This window comes from Oncorhynchus mykiss, chromosome 22 (assembly GCF_057628025.1).
Source record: "Oncorhynchus mykiss isolate SJ-2025 chromosome 22, ASM5762802v1, whole genome shotgun sequence".
NCBI classification, from domain to species: Eukaryota; Metazoa; Chordata; class Actinopteri; order Salmoniformes; family Salmonidae; genus Oncorhynchus; species Oncorhynchus mykiss.
This window is the reverse complement of record NC_143043.1, coordinates 28,764,405-28,783,078: the sequence shown is the minus strand read 5'-3', so window position 1 is coordinate 28,783,078 and position 18,674 is coordinate 28,764,405. Positions and strand designations below refer to the sequence as shown.

At 44.5% G+C, this 18,674-nt stretch overlaps 1 protein-coding gene across 4 annotated transcripts in view; it reads left to right on the top strand.

Annotated features, from left to right (window-relative positions):
* si:dkey-100n23.5 (cyclic AMP receptor 1) overlaps positions 1–18,674 on the top strand; it is a 102,111-nt gene that overhangs the window by 47,109 nt on the left and 36,328 nt on the right. For all 4 annotated transcript variants that reach the window (XR_016490581.1, XR_016490582.1, XM_036959564.2 and 1 more), the window contains 2 exons: positions 1,176–1,223; positions 13,158–13,240. Coding sequence is in view for 2 of the 4 variants with exons in the window: in XM_036959564.2 (XP_036815459.1) it covers positions 1,176–1,223; positions 13,158–13,240 (131 nt within the window). In the remaining 2 variants the exon portion in view is untranslated. The remainder of the gene's footprint in view (positions 1–1,175; positions 1,224–13,157; positions 13,241–18,674) is intronic.

Here is an 18,674-nt window from a genome sequence, read left to right as displayed (position 1 = left end):
GATTCATCAACGAAATTAGAGATTCTCACACATGCTTCTATGCAAGGGTAGATGACAGACAACATCATTGTCGTACACACACAAGCAACCTTTGTCTAAGGTGGTTAGATAGGCGGCCATTGTCTATCATTCTTTCATGCTATCTGACTCTCTCTCTCATGTGTAAATAAACACTCATCCTCACTCTAACCTCCTAGCGCACACACACACACACACACACACACACACACACACACACATATACAGGTAGAAATTACACAAACACACGACTACACACACACACACAAACATCCAATGACGAGAGCTGTAGTGCAGACAGAGAAACCATGGCAACGCTGAGTTGCTAAATAGTTGAACAGAATGAATGTGTGCCGATCTCTCTCTCTCTCTCTCTCTCTCTCTCTCTCTCTCTCTCTCTCTGTCGCTCTCTCTCTCTGTCGCTCTCTCTCTCTGTCGCTCTCTCTCTGTCTCTGTGTAAGAGTATGTGTGTGTCAGAGTATATGTGTTTGTGTGTGTGTGTGTGTGTGTGTGTGCGCGTCCATGGCTGACAGAGGCTCTTCACAGACTCCTCTGTTTAGATTGCTCTTGATTGTGTAAACCACACACTGTGTGTGTGTGTGTCTTGAGGAGTAGCTGATTCCCGATTGAGCTTTCTATTGTTGCTGGACTTCCCCCGAGATGAAATGGAGGGAGAGAAAGAAAGAATGAACAATCTAGTCTCCTCTCTTGAGATGTCTGGGCTGGCCACCCGTGTCTGTCTCTTCTTTTTTTTATCCATATCTATCCAACGTTCTCTCTTTTTTTCATTCTCTCTATGCTTCTGTATCTCTTTCTCTCTACCCTCTCTCTATCTCCCTCTCTATCCCCCCCTCCCCCGTCCCTTTAGTGGTAGACTCAGCTGTGATCAGTAATGCTCTTTGGAGAGGTGGGAGCTGTACATGTTTTGTTTTGGTTGTTAAAGCATGCCCTGTCTACCTCAGCTTTGAGTAGCTGTGTGTGTGTGTGTGTGTGTGTGTGTGCGTGCGTGCGTGCGCTCGTTCCCTGAATGCGCTTCAGCCTTGACTGACAGTGGATTAAATGAGGCTTATTTAACTCTCCTCCAGTCTCAGGTGAAGTACTTGTGTGTGTCTACCAAACGGGACTCCGACAGTGTGTTCTTTGTGCTCCTTCCTCAGATGCAGTCGTGGTTTGGCACCTTCAACCCAGAGAGGGAGAGGAGAAAGGTAAAGACCCATCATTTTCATTACTCAAGTCAGTCATTGATTGGTTTTTAAAATGAGTTCCCTCATCTACTGAAATGTTCCTGGAATCTAAGCCGCGCGCGCGCGCACACACGCACACACACGCGCGGCCGTTGTGTGGATTAGAGTGTATGTTGGATTAGCTGAGGTCCTGTTGGGTAGATTCTTACTCGCCAGGGAGCAGTTGTACCCCTGACCCCGTGCTTTGAGTGTATGTTATAGTTTTTTTTATAGCCTGGTTTGCTAACTACCTCTCTCAAAGAGTGCAGTGTATAAAGTAAGAACATCTGCTCTCTCAGCCACTGCCTGTCACCAAGGGTGTACCCCAAGACTCGATCCTAGGCCCCACGCTCTTCTCAATTTACATCAACAACATAGCTCAGGCAGTAGGAAGCTCTCTCATCCATTTATATGCGGATGATACAGTCTTATACTCAGCTGGCCCCTCCCTGTATTTTGTCTTAAATGCTCTAAAACAAAGCTTTCTTAGTGTCCAACAAGCTTTCTCTATCCTTAACCTTGTTCTGAACACCTCCAACCCAAAGATCATGTGGTTTGGTAATAAAAATGCCCCTCTCCCCACCGGTGTGATTACTACCTCTGAGGGTTTGGAGCTTGAGGTAGTCACTGCTAGACTGTATACTGACTGTCCTTCTCTCAGCACATATCAAAGCTGCAGGCTAAAGTTACATCTAGACCTGGTTTCCTCTATCGTAGTCGCTCCTCTTTCACCCCAGCTGCCAAACTAACCCTGATGCAGATGACCACTCTACCCATATTAGATTACGGAGACGCAATTTACAGATTGGCAGGTAAGGGTGCTCTCGAGCGGCTAGATGTTCTTTACCATTTGGCCATCAGATTTGCCATCAGATTTGCCACCAATGCTCCATATAGGACACATCAATGATATTCAAAGTCTTGTCCCAAAGCCACTCCTGCATTGTCTTGATGTGCTTAGGGCTGTTGTCCTGTTGGAAGGTGAACCTTCACCCCCAGTCTTAGGTTCTGAGCACTCTGAAGTAGATTTTCATCAAGGATCTCTGTGTACTTTTCTGCGTTCATCTTTCCCTCAATCCTGACTAGTTTCCCAGTCCCTTCCGCTGAAAAGCATCCTCACAGCACGATGCTACCACTACCATGCTTCACCGTAGGGATGGTGCCAGGTTTCCTCCAGACGTGACTCTTGGCATTCAGGCCAAAGAGTTCAATCTTGGTTTCATCAAACCAGAGAATCTTGTTTCTCTTGGTCTGAGAGTCCTTTACTCCAAGCAGATGTCATGTGCCTTTTACTGAGGAGTGGCTTCTGTCTGGCCACTACCATAAAGGCCTGATTGGTGGAGTGATGCAGAGATGGTTGTCCTTCTGGAAGGTTCTCCTATCTCCACAGAGGAACTCTATAGCTCTGTCAGAGTGACCATTGGGTTCTTGGTCACCAAGGCCCTTCTCTCCTGATTGCTCAGTTTGGCCGGGCGGCCAGCTCTAGGAATAGTCTTGGTGGTTCCAAACTTCTTCCATAACAGCCACTGTGTTCTTGGGGACCTTCAATGCTCCAGAAATGTTTTGGTACCTTTCCCCAGATCTGTGCCTCGACATAATCTTGTCTCTGCGCTCTATGGATAATTTCTTTGACCTCATTACTTGTTTTTTTCTCTGACATGCACTGTCGACTGTGGGAATTTATATAGACAGGTGTGTACCTTTCTAAATCATGTCCAATCAATTGAATTTACCCCAGGTGGACTCCAATCAAGTTTTAGAAACATCTCAAGGATGATCAAAGGAAACAGGATGCACCTGAGCTCAATTTTGAGTCTCATAGCAAAAAGTCTGAATACTTAGTTATTTAATTTATTTTCTTTTTTTATCCAAACTTTCTAAAAACCTGTTTTCTCTTTTGTCATTATGGGGTGTTTGTGTGTAGATTTATGAGGGGGAATAAAAACTTGTATTCATTTTAGAATAAGGCTGTAATGTAACAAAAATGTGGAAAAAGTCAAGGGGTCTAAATTCTTTCCAAATGCACTGTATATAGCATACTGTAGTATATAGCTTAACAAGTGGATTATTTTTCACTTAAGCCTAGGTGTACTCCCGACCAAAAGCCTGTGATTTGTCTTAATCTATCAATGTGATTTTATTTGACTGAATTCGTCTTTGGTTAATTCTGTGTCTGGGAAAATAAGTGCAGGTGGTGTAGCTCATCTATTCGTTTGCTCGTCTGTCACTGATGAGAAACATTTAGCCATAATGGAGCCTAAATCAAGTGTCGGACTATTATTTTCCTCGATCCCATAGGCCTTTAGGCAACTCCAAAAGACAGCGCAGGTTGTGAAATATAACACCAGACTATTATTTTCTGTCAATATCATGATGAAGATGCTTTCAATGGAAGACCCTACGCCTGCTCCCTAACAAAGTGAAGTGAGGGTAGGAAAGAGATGAAATGTGGATCGGAAAAGCATGGGGCTGCCTTGGGCTCTTTCAAAATATCACCTATTTTTAATATGTCAGTGGTTCCACACTTTGCCATGATGCAAGTTGTGTGGGAAAAATATTATTTTTATTATTTTTTATATTTCTTTATATTCTTAGCCTACTGTAAAATAAATGTGTGTTGACTGTGATCAGGGTAGCCTAAGAGTTGTCTTGTCTGTTTAATGAACATAATAACTATTGATTTCATGTTCATGGATCAGCCATGTAGCATATAGGCTGCACAGACCAGTTACATCATTAAACTGAAAATATGCCATTCTATTCATTAGAAAATACATTTTATTAGTCTTATGTTTCTTAGGACCTGAAAAAACAAATGAATAATGGATTGTGATTGTGTATATTCAATGGATTTATTCAAATAGATGTCCACCCACATCGGCTCACTCCTAAACTTGCCGGCATGTGTACGGGAGATATAAGAAGCTTATCCTGGCAAGAGTATGGTCGAATGGGACTTTATGAATTGGGTCGAATGGGACTTTATGAATTGGGTCGAATGGGACTTTATGAATTGGGTCGAATGGGACTTTATGAATTGGGTCGAATGGGACTTTATGAATTGGTTCGAATGGGACTTTGTGAATTGGGTCGAATGGGACTTTATGAATTGGGTCGAATGGGACTTTATGAATTGGGTCGAATGGGACTTTATGAATTGGGTCGAATGGGACTTTATGAATTGGTTCGAATGGGACTTTGTGAATTGGGTCGAATGGGACTTTATGAATTGGGTCGAATGGGACTTTATGAATTGGGTCGAATGGGACTTTATGAATTGGGCTCTAAAAAAAATTGCCTTTTTTTTTTTCTTACAAGGCACCATACCGTAAAGTCTGTTTGTAAAGGGTATCTGTGTAACTCAACGCATGAATTAATCATCAGCTCTCACTCTATCTCTGTCTCACACACACACACACACACACACACACACTCAGAATGAGAGTATGAATAAAGCAGCAGGCCAGGTTCATGGACATTAATATTTATGAGTGTTTATGCACGCGCTGTGTGATGTTCTAAAACAACCCCCGCCCCCCCCCCCCCCCCCTCTCTCTCTTGCTGCTACCTAGCCACTGCTTTCTACTGTGTGTGTATGTGTGTGTACGTGTGTGTGTCAGCAGGTGTAAAACAGAGCCCCTGATGGGTATCTCAAACTGCTGCCTGTGGCCATTTCCCTCACTCTACTCTAGCCATCCTCAACTCTCTCTCTTTTCCGCTCTCTCTCTGTTTCTCTCTCTCTTTTCCGCTCTCTCTCTGTTTCTCTCTCTCTTTTCCGCTCTCTCTCTGTTTCTCTCTCTGTTTCTCTTTTCCGCTCTCTCTCTGTTTCTCTCTCTCTTTTCCGCTCTCTCTCTGTTTCTCTCTCTCTGTTTCTCTCTCTCTTTTCCGCTCTCTCTCTGTCTCTCTCTCTGTTTCTCTCTCTTTTCCGCTCTCTCTCTCTGTTTCTCTCTCTGTTTCTCTTTTCCTCTCTCTCTCTGTTTTTCTCTCTCTGTTTCTCTCTCTCTTTTCCGCTCTCTCTGTTTTTCTCTCTCTGTTTCTCTCTCTCTTTTCCGCTCTCTCTCTGTTTCTCTCTCTGTTTCTCTCTCTTTTCCGCTCTCTCTCTGTTTCTCTCTCTTTCTCTCTCTCTTTTCCGCTCTCTCTCTGTTTCTCTCTCTCTTTGCCGCTCTCTCTCTGTTTCTCTCTCTCTTTTCCGCTCTATCTCTGTTTCTCTCTCTGTTTCTCTCTCTCTTTTCCGCTCTCTGTTTCTCTCTCTCTGTTTCTCTCTCTCTTTTCCGCTCTCTCTGTTTCTCTCTCTCTTTTCCGCTCTCTCTCTGTTTCTCTCTCTTTTCCGCTCTCTCTTTTCCGCTCTCTTTTCCGCTCTCTCTGTTTCTCTCTCTCTTTTCCGCTCTCTCTGTTTCTCTCTCTCTTTTCCGCTCTCTCTCTGTTTCTCTCTCTCTTTTCCGCTCTCTCTCTGTTTCTCTCTCTGTTTCTCTCTCTCTTTTCCGCTCTCTCTCTGTTTCTCTCTCTGTTTCTCTCTCTTTTCTGCTCTCTCTCTGTTTCTCTCTCTGTTTCTCTCTCTGTTTCTCTCTCTCTTTTCCGCTCTCTCTCTGTTTCTCTCTCTCTTTTCCGCTCTCTCTCTGTTTCTCTCTCTGTTTCTCTCTCTCTTTTCCGCTCTCTCTCTGTTTCTCTCTCTGTTTCTCTCTCTCTTTTCCGCTCTCTCTGTTTCTCTCTCTCTTTTCCTCTCTCTCTCTCTCTCTCTCTCTCTCTCTCTCTCTCTCTCTCTCTCTTCCGCTCTCTGTCTCTCTCTTTCTCTCCCTCTCTCTTTTCCGCTCTCTTGCTCTATTTTCTTTCTTTTTTGCTCGGTCTCCCTCCTCCCTCCTCCCTCTCTCGTTTCTCGTCTCTCACACACTTGTGTGTGTTATTTCTCTCTTACTCACTCCATATGTCTCTCCTCCTCCCCCTCTCCCTTGTGTCTTTCTCTCTGGCTCTGTTTTGCTCTCTCTTTCACTCTCTCTCCCTCTCTCTCACTCTCCCTCTCGTGGCAACATTCATACTTGGCTAATACGGTGGTTATCAGAGACTTGAATCGCAGTGCTGTGTCTGGGACACACACACACACTTAGACGCAAGGTCTACAACAAACGTGGGCTACACCCCACACACAGACAAGTGAGACGCAGGCCATTTGAAAGAGCGGACAAACGCACATGCGCTCACACACACACACACACACAAAGACACACACAGTGCTCTCAGAAAGAAAACATTGGGAGCTTGTTCTTTATCTTGAATGGGTGTTTCTTTACTGTTCAGCAGTAGCTCTGCTTACAGTCACGAACACAGCTGCTGTGTGTATGTGTGCACGTGTGTGTTTGTATGCATATATTTGTTTGTGATGGAGCCGTAGAAGAAGGCAGAAGTTTTACGTGTCCCCAACCGATTGTATTTTTTTGTTTGTTTATTGCCGTTTTTTGTAACTTATTGTTTACTTATTTTGTACATAATGTCGGCGCTACCGTCTTTTATGACTGAAAATGACATCAGGACTGCGATTACTTACCACGGACTGGCAGAATCCTTTTTTTCCTTGAACGAGCCTGACGTGAACAATATGCTGCTTCCTCTGGAACAGGCCCAGATCCCCGTGATTTCCCTGAAGAGGAGGTGAAGAAAAAGGGGCCAGAGGGCAGGCTGCCTTCTGAGAATTCGTAGGCGATCTAATAAAACTCCACTTCCTTCCATTCTACTAGTAAACATGCAATCTTTGGAGATTAAAATAGATGACCTACACAGAAGATTAAACTACCAACGGGACATTCATTACTAGAATATCTTATGCTTCACGGAGTCATGGCCGAATGACGACACTATCAACGTACAGCTGGCTGGTTAAACGCTGTAACGGCAGGACAGAACAGCAGCGTCTGGTAAGACGAGGTGTGGCGGACTATGTATTTTTGTAAATAACAGCTGGTGCACGATATCTAAGGAAGTCTCAAGCTATTGCTCGCCTGAGGAAGAGTATCTCATGATAAGCTGTAGACCACACTATCTACCTATATAGTTTTCATCTGTATTTTTTTCGTAGCTGTTTACATACCACCACAGTCAGAGGCTGGCACTAAGACAGCATTGTTCCACCAATTAGCTGTGTTCCACCATAAGCAAACAAGAAAATGCTCACCCAGAGGTGGCGCTCCTAGTAGCCGGGGACTTTAATGCAGGGAAACTTAAATCCGTTTTACCAAATTTCTATCAGCATGTTAGATGTGCAACCAGAGGGGAAAAAAACTCTGGACCACCTTTACTCCACACACAGAGATGCATACAAAGCTCTGCCTCGCCCTCCAATTGGCAAATCTGACCATAATTCTATCCTCCTGATTCCTGCTTACAAATAAAAATTAAAGCAGGAAGCACCAGTGACTAGATCAATAAAAAAGTGGTCAGATGAAGCAGATGCTGAACTACAGGACTGTTTTGCTATCAGAGACTGGAATATGTTCTGGGATTCCTCCGATGCCATTGAGGAGTACACCACATCAGTCACTGGCTTCATCAATAAGTGCATTGATGATGTCGTCCCCACAATGACTGTACGTACATACCCCAACCAGAAGCCATGGATTACAGGCAGCATCCTCACTGTGCGAAAGGCTAGAGCTGCCGCTTTCAAGGAGCTCGACTCTAACCTGGAAGCTTATAATAAATCCCACTATGCCCTCCGACGAACCTTCAAACAGGCAAAGTGTCAATACAGGACTAAGATCGAATCATACCACACCAGCTCTGACGCTCGTCGGATGTGGCAGGGCTTGCAAACCATTACAGACTACAAAGGGAAGTACAGCTAGAGCTGCCCAGTCACACGAGCCTACCAGACAAGCTAAACTACTTCTATGATCACTTCGAGGCAAATAACGCTGTTCTGGAAGACTGTGTAATCACGCTCTCCGCAGAGAAGAAGCCGATGGGATTAAGACCTTTTAAACAGGTCAACATTCACAAGGCCACAGTGCCAGACGGATTACCAGGACGTGTACTGCGAGCAAACCCTAGACCCACTCCAATTTGTTATTTGTTGACTACAGTTCAGTGTTCAACACCATAGTTCCCTCAAAGCTCATCACTAAGCTAAGGACCCTGGGACTAAACACCTCCCTCTGCAACTGGATTCTGGACTTCCTGACGGGCCGCCCCCAGGTGGTAAGGGTAGGTAACAACATATCCGCCACGCTGATCCTCATCACAGGGGCCCCTCTGGGGTGCGTGCTCAGTCCCATCCTGTACTCCCTGTTCACCCACGATTGCAAGGCCAGGCACGACTCCAACACCATCATTAAGTTTGCAGACGACGCAACAGTGGTAGGCCTGATCACCGACAGTGACAAGACAGCCTATAGGTAGGAGGTCAGAGACCTTGCCGTGTGGCGCCAGGACAACAACCTCTCCCTTCAACGTGATCAAGACAAAGGAGATGATTGTGGACTACAGGAAAAAGAAGACCGAGCATGCCCCATTCTCATCGACGGGGCTGCAGTGAAGCAGGTTGAGAGCTTCAAGTTCCTTGGCGTCCACAACACCAACAAACTAACATGGTCCAAGCACACCAAGACAGTCGTGAAGAGGGCACGACAAAGCCTATTCCCCCTCAGGGGACTAAAACGATTTGGCATGAGTCCTCAAAAGGTTCTACAGCTGCATCACTGCCTGGTACGGCAACTGCTCGGCCTCCGACCGCAAGGCACTACAGAGGGTAGTGCGAACGGCCCAGTTCTTCTTCTGTGCGCCTTTACATTGGCTCTCTGTGCTCCATGTGTGGTAGAGCGAGAGAAGCTCTTATTAGGGTCAATCTATTTGAATTGAATCCCTTTCTGACAGCACCCTTCCAGACATGTTTGCCCATGGAAGAAGTGTTCAGAAACACCCTTCCAGACATGTTTGCCCATGGAAGAAGTGTTCAGAAAGTGCCTTTTTGGACCTGAATGACAAAACCTTCAGGAGATAGAGGTGCTCAAAGTGGATCCATTTAGCATCCCCCATCCTACCATGAGACATCCATGTCTTCATCACTGGAGGAGATACAATGGTTGAGTTTGATATCATTTTGAAGCTGACACACAGGTGGCCAAAATATGGTATAATTTCTCAACACTAAATGTTAATACAAGTTATGACATTGTTTTACCTTTAATGTCAATTATCTAACAACACGTATTTGCATATGTTGTAGCTTAGACCATACTTTACATAATCGTTGGTGTTTGTGTTGTGGCCACCATCAGTTGAGACACAATATGCTCTAGAGTCTTGGTGGGTGTCAGGATTTGGCTGATAAATGTACTAAAAAGGGAATACAATTCAAATTCGACTTTCAAATGGTATTATATCAATCTCTACCGTTTATATGTTCCTGTGATGAAGACATGGATGTTTTATGGTATGGTGGGGTATGCAAAATGGGTCAACTTTGAGCACTTTCATCTCTTTAATGTTTTGTCATTCAGGTCCAAAAAGCCACTTTCTGATCACTTCTGCAACGGGCAAATATGTATGGAAGGTTTTGTTCAAATCAAAAGGGGTGCTATCAAAAAGTGATTGAATTCAAATGGATTTACCCATTACTGTGGCTAATGTGCGTCATTAACGGAGGGCCATCAGACTCTCAGCCATGCGCATAATTACTGTTTCATTATCCTCCGCTCCCGAGGAGCACCAGGCCTCTGACACGCGAGAGCTGTGATTAAAAACACCGCACACATGGAAGATCTTTTAACACAAACATTGTGTAGTATTCTACTTAGTCCTGGTGTTTGATTTAAAAACCTAGGTGGTGTTGTGGTTGGTGGAGTATCACGTCCTTCATCTTTCTCATGGTAATGTGTGTGTGCTCCAGCACAACAAGACCTCTGGGTTTAGGATTAGTTGGTCATGCCTGAGACAGTGTCAGGTTGAGTGGGGAGTAGAGACATAGAGATGCCTAGCCCCATATGTTAAGGTCGGTCACCAGGCTCAACGCACATTTTTCACATTGACTAAGTTGCCTGTTTTCAATCAGATCAAGCGTTACCCGGTGATAACAGACACCCGCATAGCGGATGTTTTGGCGTGTCGGAGGTGGAACTGCGTTGGAGTAGTCAAATCGGTGTGTAGCTGCGCTTGCAATCATTGTCACGAAGCCACACGCGCCCACTTCTGCTAGAAGTGCGAAAGGAGAAAATGTAGGCTGTATAGATATAATTATGCTCAAATGTAAAAATTATTAAACTAAATAAGGGGTTTTATCATCCTAATGGAGGTATAGATTACGTCTGTCATCCTAACGGAGGTATAGATTACGCCTGTCATCCTAACGGAGGTGTAGATTACGTCTGTCATCCTAACGGAGGTATAGATTACGTTTGTCATCCTAGCGGAGGTGTAGATTACGTCTGTCATCCTAGCGGAGGTGTAGATTACGTCTGTCATCCTAACGGAGGTGTAGATTACGTCTGTCATCCTAACGGAGGTGTAGATTACGTCTGTCATCCTAACGGAGGTGTAGATTACGTTTGTCATCCTAGCGGAGGTGTAGATTACGTCTGTCATCCTAGCGGAGGTGTAGATTACGTCTGTCATCCTAACGGAGGTGTAGATTACGTCTGTCATCCTAACGGAGGTGTAGATTACGTCTGTCATCCTAACGGAGGTGTAGATTACGTCTGTCATCCTAGCGGAGGTGTAGATTACGTCTGTCATCCTAACGGAGGTGTAGATTACGTCTGTCATCCTAATTGAGGTGTAGATCACATCTCACATAGCAGTGTTCCAACTTGTTAACAAGGCTGCATGGGATTTCTGTTAATGCGACTCCGTGCAGCCATTGGCAATGTCCGCTTTAGGTACAGTATAATGCCAGGAGCCACTTGTGGATTTGACGGCTCTAACGCAGTTCCGACACCGTCTAAACAACCGCTATGCGGATGTTGGCTAAAGCGGATCTGATTGAATCGATCCCTAAACAGCTAAACCCGCATTCCATTTATTTATGCAGAAAATGTACCGCAACGCTGTGGGAGCTTAGAAGCTTTTTCTCCAAAATCCCCCACCAACGAGATCACACACACACAGGCGAGATCAAATACCACCGGGGGGCTCTCGTGATTTTCATTTGAATTGTTTAAAAGGCGTGCGTTAGCGCGAGCACGCCTCGGGGTCTATCTAGTGAGTAATTAATTTTTTGCCTGGTTGGAAGAGTCTGGAGGCTCGTGGGTCTGCCTCGTGGTGGCGGGTGTGTGTGTGTGTGTGTGTGTGTGTGTGTGTGTGTGTGTGTGTGTGTGTGTGTGTGTGTGTGTGTGTGTGTGTGTGTGTGTGTGTGTGTGTGTGTGTGTGTGTGTGTGTGTGTGTGTGTGTGTGTGTCCTTGTAGATGGAGAGAGAGAAATAGAGAGAGGAGGGGCGCTGGCCAGACTCCCCGCGTACTTAGGAGAAAAAAAGCAATTCAGCAGCAAATCGATTGTGGGCCCTGTCTACTTCCGGCAGCTACAATCCTCACTACAGTCTACCGGGAATAACGGACTGTCAAAGCTTTCCACCAGGGAACTTCCAAACCGTTCCCATTTATAGCAAAGTTTACAATTCATTAAATAATGTCATTTTTTTGTTAGAATCGTATTAATTGCGTTTATTTGATTTTATAGGCTGTGTAATTTAAAATTCCTTGTCCGATCTGGTCAAAAGTGTCTCTACTTCTTTAGTTCACCTGGAAACACAGATTTTTCATTAAAGGAACAATTTGCACACACATACAACTATACACACATTCTCTCCCTTTCTCCCTGTGTGTGTGTGTGTGCATGTGCGTGTGCGTGTGTGCGTGCGTGCGTGCGCACATATATGTGAAACACCAGGTGGTGCTGACACGAGACAGAACCTCTTGTGTTGGCACTTTTGATGTCGGGCAGGGAGATGGTCTCTATTTTTATATCTCTCTCTCCTCTCTCTCTCTCTCTCTCTCTCTTTCCCATAAGAAATGGCCAACTGTGTCAGTCTCCTGTGTATCCAAAATCTAGACTTTCTCTCCTCTGAAGTAGTGTGTCAAAGCTTTCCACCACAGAACTTCCAACCCCTTGCCATTTATATTAAAGTTTACAATTCATGAAATCATTATTTTGTTTGTTTTAATCATGTTCATTTAATTTATCTGATTTTATTGGCGGTGTCATTTAAAATTCCTTGTCAGATGTGTCTCTACTTCTCTGCATTTAGTTCACGTGGAAACACAGATTTTTCATTAAAGGAACAATTGGCGCACATATACAACTAAACTAAGTATAAACAAACATAGATTCTGTTTGTTTTTGTCTTCCCCACACATTTTCACACACCTTTTCTCCCTGTCTGATCTCTCACAGAGTAACACAACAGTGTGTGTGTGTGTGTAGTGTTTTGTTTAACTGTCCTTGTGGGTACCAGAAGTCCTCACAAAGAAAATTGGGACAAGTGGGGACATTTTGCATGTTCCCCATGAGGAAAAATGCTATTTTAGGCTTAGGGGTTAGGTTTAGGGTCAGGGTTGCAATTAGGGTTAGAATTAAGTTTAGGGTTAGGTATGGGTTAAGGTTATGGTTAGGTTAGGGTTAGATTTAGGGTTAGGAGTTACGGAAAATAGGTTTTTGGATGGGAATCAATTATTTGGTCCCCACAAGTATAGCGATACAAAACTGTGTGTGTGTGTGCGTGCACACGTATGTGAAACACCAGGTGGTGCTGACACGAGACAGAACCTCTTGTGTTGGCACTTTTGATGTTGCCAGGGAGATGGCTCTCTCTTTCTCTTTCCCATAGGAAATGGCCAACTGTCAGTCTCCTCTTGATACAAAATCTAGACTTTATCTATCACTCCTCTGAAATAGTATGTGTGTGAAGTATTTATTTAAATGCTATCTCTGTCTCTCCAGGTGTCTTTGGCTGAGGAGATAAAGCCGTTGAAGTGGTATCCATCCGTTTATCTCCTGGTGTCTCTGTTCCCCCTCATCAACAGGTAAGACACACACAGTTGAGCCAGAGATTGTCATTGTCGAGACAGTGTGTGTCTTTTTCTGCATTTTAAGCATGTCTGGTTCCATCCCTATGGTATGTCCAGTCTCACGTTTGGCTTCCACTCCTGTCCTCCTGTCACCTTTTAGGCCTTTTTTTTATACATTGACAAGAGTTTAAGGAGATTCTCCAAAAATCCTGAGGTCAGGATGCAGTTTTAATGTAATGTAAACATGCACACTTTTCATATCTCGACCGTTACCTCAAGGGAGGTCGCCCACAACACTTGCCTGACAGTTGCCCCCCTCAAAGCAGGGCAGTGTAAACGGGAATTGTCTCGTTGAGCCCATCACTCCTACAGTATAAATGACAGAGCAAAATGAAATGTATAGGCATTTCTTAATATTAGTGACTTGTTTTATTGAGTTTTGGTCAGAAATTGCAGTAAAAGTCCATATCTCAGAAGTTGATGCTGTAACTTTAAGGGAGTCTCAGAACACCATAATTGAATTAGATTCAAAAGCAAGCAGGAACGCAAGCATTAACTGCCCAGTGAATTAACATTTTCAGTCGCAATTTGCTTATTTTCATGTATTTTGATTCAATGAGGCATGGTTTGTTCTATGGTAGGCTGAAAAGAAATCTAGCTGTGATTCAGCTAACTAGCTGTCTAACTTAGCGAGTAAGTTAGTTTGTGAGGAGGATAAAAACATTTTGTTAAGCTTACTACCTACCAGTACCAGTCATAAGTTTGGACACACCTACTCATTCCAGGGTTTTTCTTTATTTTTACTATGTTCTACATTGTAGAATAATAGGTAAGACATCACAACTATGAAATAATGCATAGGGTATCATGTAGTAAACAAAAAAGTGTTAAACAAATAAATTAATACAAATATATAGCCACCCTTTGTCTTGATGACAGCTCTGCACACTCTTGGAATTCTCTCAACCAGCTTCATGAGGTAGTCACCTGGAATGCATTTCAATTAACAGGTGTGCCTTGTTAATTTGTGGAATTTCTTTAATTCTTAATTTATTTGAGATAATCAGTTGTGACAAGGTAGGGGTGGTATACAGAAGATAGCCCTATTTGGTAAAAGACCAAGTCCATATTATGGCAAGACATCTCAAGTAAGCAAAGATAAATGACAGTTTGTTACTTTAAGACAAGTTCATTTAATCCGGAAAATCTCAAGAACTTTGAAAGTTAAGTGCAGTCGCAAAAACCATCAAGCGCTATGGTGAAACTGGCTGTCATGAGGATCGCCACAGGAAAAGAAGACCCAGAGTTACCTCTGCTGCAGAGGATACGTTCGTTAGAGTTACCAGCCTCAGAAATTGCAGCCCAATTAAATGCTTCACAGAGATCAAGTAACAGACACATCTCAACATCAACTGTTCAGAGGAGGCTGCATCAATCAGGCCATCATGGTCAAATTGCTGCAAAGACACCTCTACTAAAGGACACCAATAAGAAGAAGAGACTTGCTTGGGCCAAGAAACCCGAGCAATGGACATTAGACCGGTGGAAATCTGTCCTTTGGTCTGATGAGTCCAAATTTTGGGTCCAACCACAATGTCTTTGTGAGACGTGGAGTAGGTGAACGGATGATCTCTGCATGTGTAGTTCCCCCCGTGAAGCATGGAGGAGGAGGTGTGGGGGTGCTTTGCTGGTGACGCTGTCAGTGATTTATTTAGAATTCAAGGCACACTTAACCAGCATGGCTACCACAACATTCTGCAGTGATACGCCATCCCATCTGGTTTGCGCTTAGTGGGACTATCTATTGTTTTTCAACAGGACAATGACCCAACACACCTCCAGGCTGTGTAAGGGCTCTTTTGCCAAGAAGGAGAGTGATGGATTGCTGCATCAGATGACCTGGCCTACACAATCCCCCGACCTCAACCCAATTGAGGTGGTTTGGGATGAGTTGGACCGCAGAGTGAAGGAAAAGCAGCCAACAAGTCCTCAGCATATGAGGGAACTCCTTCAAGAAAAGCATTCCAGGTGAAGCTGGTTGGGAAAATGCCAAGAGTGTGCAAATCTGTCATCAAGGCAAATGGTGACTACTTTGAAGAACACTTTTTTGGTTACTACATGATTCCATAGTTTGATGTCTTCACTATTATTCTACAATGTAGTAATAGTAAAAATAAAGCAAAATCCTTGAATGAGTAGGTGTGTCCAAACGTTGGACTGGTACTGTAGCTCTGTATCATATGTATGACACTGTATGATAATGTTACTGTACTTGATATTTATATGAGAGGGTTACACATTTTTGCTATGCTGGAAGTTACTTGATGGCGCAAATGTTGTTAGCTAACGTTAGCTAGCTACCAGCTGTGCCACTTTGGCTGTGCTATTGTCTTGCAGTTAAATTTGAGCATGGACGAGAAAATAAACCATGCTTGTGAATTGTTGCAATTTTCAAGATTGTTTTATGGTTTTGTTGCATTAATCAAGACTGTAATATGGGAGATGCATGAAAAGTTGCTTGCATAGCTAGCTATTTGAATAGTTTACATACGTCCACTTCAGTTACACTACACGTGTCACGTCGCCATCAGTCATTTTCTACCTGCTACACAGAGCATGCTGTTTAAGAGCAGAGTGGAAGAGCATCTTTAATATATTTCATCGACTATGCCTAAATACAGTAGCTTTGGTCCAGTTTTCACAAAGCTACTCATTGAATTGTTGCTAGTGGTTGTGCTAAATGATCCTTTAAGTTGTTTTTGTTTACATTGTGAACATCGTCAATATAGCTAGCTAGCTAGAGTTTCTGCTAGCTAGTAGCTTCTTGACTTCATCAATGTCAGTAAAATAACCAGTGGTGTATAGTCGAGGCTATATGCATATTCACTAGAATGCTAGAGTGAACGCACGTGTCAGCCATCAAGAATTGAACAATAGCGATCCTTGAGCTTGGACGCTGCAATTGGACGCGATGCATCACGAGCGCAACGTATAGCAGCTTTCATTCATTTCAAAGGAAGCATCTCCTCAATGGATGAAGGCCGAACGCCCGATGGCTGTAGTGTAGCAGGGCCATTAACCTACTGGCTACCTGTGACATTTACGGTACATTTGAGCTTCGAAGCGAGAACATCACTCGAACCCTCTCTCAGCTCGTGACATTCCCGTTGCTAATGTAAATTGAAAAGTGGATGTACATATTATGTAAATTGAATCTCATCCCGATACCTCTACTTCAACTTTATCTCTCTGTCCCTCTATCTTTCCTTCTTTCCATTGCCCTCAAACACCCCTCTCCCTTTCTCTGCCTTTATAAATAGACTGCTGAAAGATTCAGATTCTAAAGAGCACAGAGCTTTGTGCCTTAGGCAAACTGTGTGTTTGTGTTTGAACACTTAAATTAGTAAATTAGTTTTACTCTCCCAACTGTGATTTTTAGTTCCTGGAGGAGTGTATTTGTTTGTGATTGCAAACACTACTAACGCCCATCAGTGCCATTTATTTACAGAGCGCAGTTGCCGTGACTCAATGGTCACGTGGAATTTGAATGCTGTCATGACTAATGACCACTGGTGTGGCGGCAATACGGTCACTGTAACAGCCAAATCAAATCAAATGTATTTATATAGCCCTTCGTACATCAGCTGATATCTCAAAGTGCTGTACAGAAACCCAGCCTAAAACCCCAAACAGCAAGCAATGCAGGTGTAGAAGCACGGTGGCTAGGAAAAACTCCCTGAAAGGCCAAAACGTAGGAAGAAACCTAGAGAGGAACCAGGCTATGTGGGGTGGCCAGTCCTCTTCTGGCTGTGCTTGGTGGAGATTATAACAGAACATGGCCAAGATGTTCAAATGTTCATAAATGACCAGCATGGTCGAATAATAATAATAAGGCAGAACAGTTGAAACTGGAGCAGCAGCACGGCCAGGTGGACTGGGGACAGCAAGGAGTCATCCTGTCAGGTAGTCCTGAGGCATGGTCCTAGGGCTCAGGTCCTCCGAGAGAGAGAAAGAAAGAGAGAAAGAGAGAATTAGAGAGAGCACACTTAAATTCACACAGGACACCGAATAGGAAAGGAGAAGTACTCCAGATATGACCCTAGCCCCCCGACACATAAACTACTGCAGCATAAATACTGGAGGCTGAGACAGGAGGGGTCAGGAGACACTGTGGCCCCATCCGAGGACACCCCCGGACAGGGCCAAACAGGAAGGATATAACCCCACCCACTTTGCCAAAGCACAGCCCCCACACCACTAGAGGGATATCTTCAACCACCAACTTACCATCCTGAGACAAGGCTGAGTATAGCCCACAAAGATCTCCGCCACGGCACAACCCAAGGGGGGGGGCGCCAACCCAGTCCTGATGGTAAAAGTTCCACCTCTCCGTCCCTTTCTCCCTCCTTCTCTGCCTCCATTATTTCTTCTCTCCCTCTCTCTGTCCCTCAATCTCTCCCTCTCTCTGTCCCTCAATCTCTCTCTGTCCCTCAATCTCTCCCTCTCTCTGTCCCTCAATCTCTCTCTGTCCCTCACTCTCCCTCTCTCTGTCCCTCAATCTCTCCCTCAATCTCTCCTTCAATCTCTCCTTCAATCTCTCCCTCAATCTGTCCCTCAATCTCTCCCTCAATCTCTCCCTCAATCTGTCCCTCAATCTGTCCCTCAATCTGTCCCTCAATCTCTCCCTCTCTCTGTTCCTCAATCTCTCCCTCCCTCTCTCCCTCAATCTCTCCCTCTCTCTGTCCCTCAATCGCTCCCTCTCTCTTCCCCTCTCTCTGTCCCTCAATCTCTCCCTCTCTCTGTCCCTCCATCTCTTTTGTTTAACTTTGTGACTGGTTAGATAATGAGTTTTTAAAATTAAAAGACTCTCCTCCCCTCCTCCCAGGGGGATGGTGTGATTGACAGGTCTGGGTTAGTAAGTGATTATCTGCGGCGGCTCCGCGTGTTGTCGCGGCGATGTAGACAGAGACGCGGGTCAAATACAGGGTCAACATTTCTCAAAGGCTCTGAGTCAACCCTCCCCCTTCCCCTCCCACCCATTCATCCCTCCATCCCCCATTCCTTCCCTCCCTCTGCGCCCGCTGTCAGCTGATGAAGATGACAAACTGCATCCTGCGCTAACCCCAGACCGCTATCTGTTAACCCTCCGCTCTCCTCTCTTATTTCACTCTCTCCCTCCTTCTTCCCTCCTTCTTCCTCTCTGTCCTTCTCCCACTACTATAGCCCTCACATCTCTTTGTTCTTCTTTCTCTCAACCTCTCCTGCATTTCCATTCCCTCTCTATTTATCTCTCGTTCCTCCACTCCTTCACTCTCCCTCTCTTTGCCTTCCTAGAGAACAGAGAGAATGAGATAAATAAATCACTCTCGTCTTCTACCTCCCTCCTTACCTGCTCTATCTCCCTAGCGCCTATTCCTTCATTAGCTCCTTCTCTCTCTCTGCTCCACTG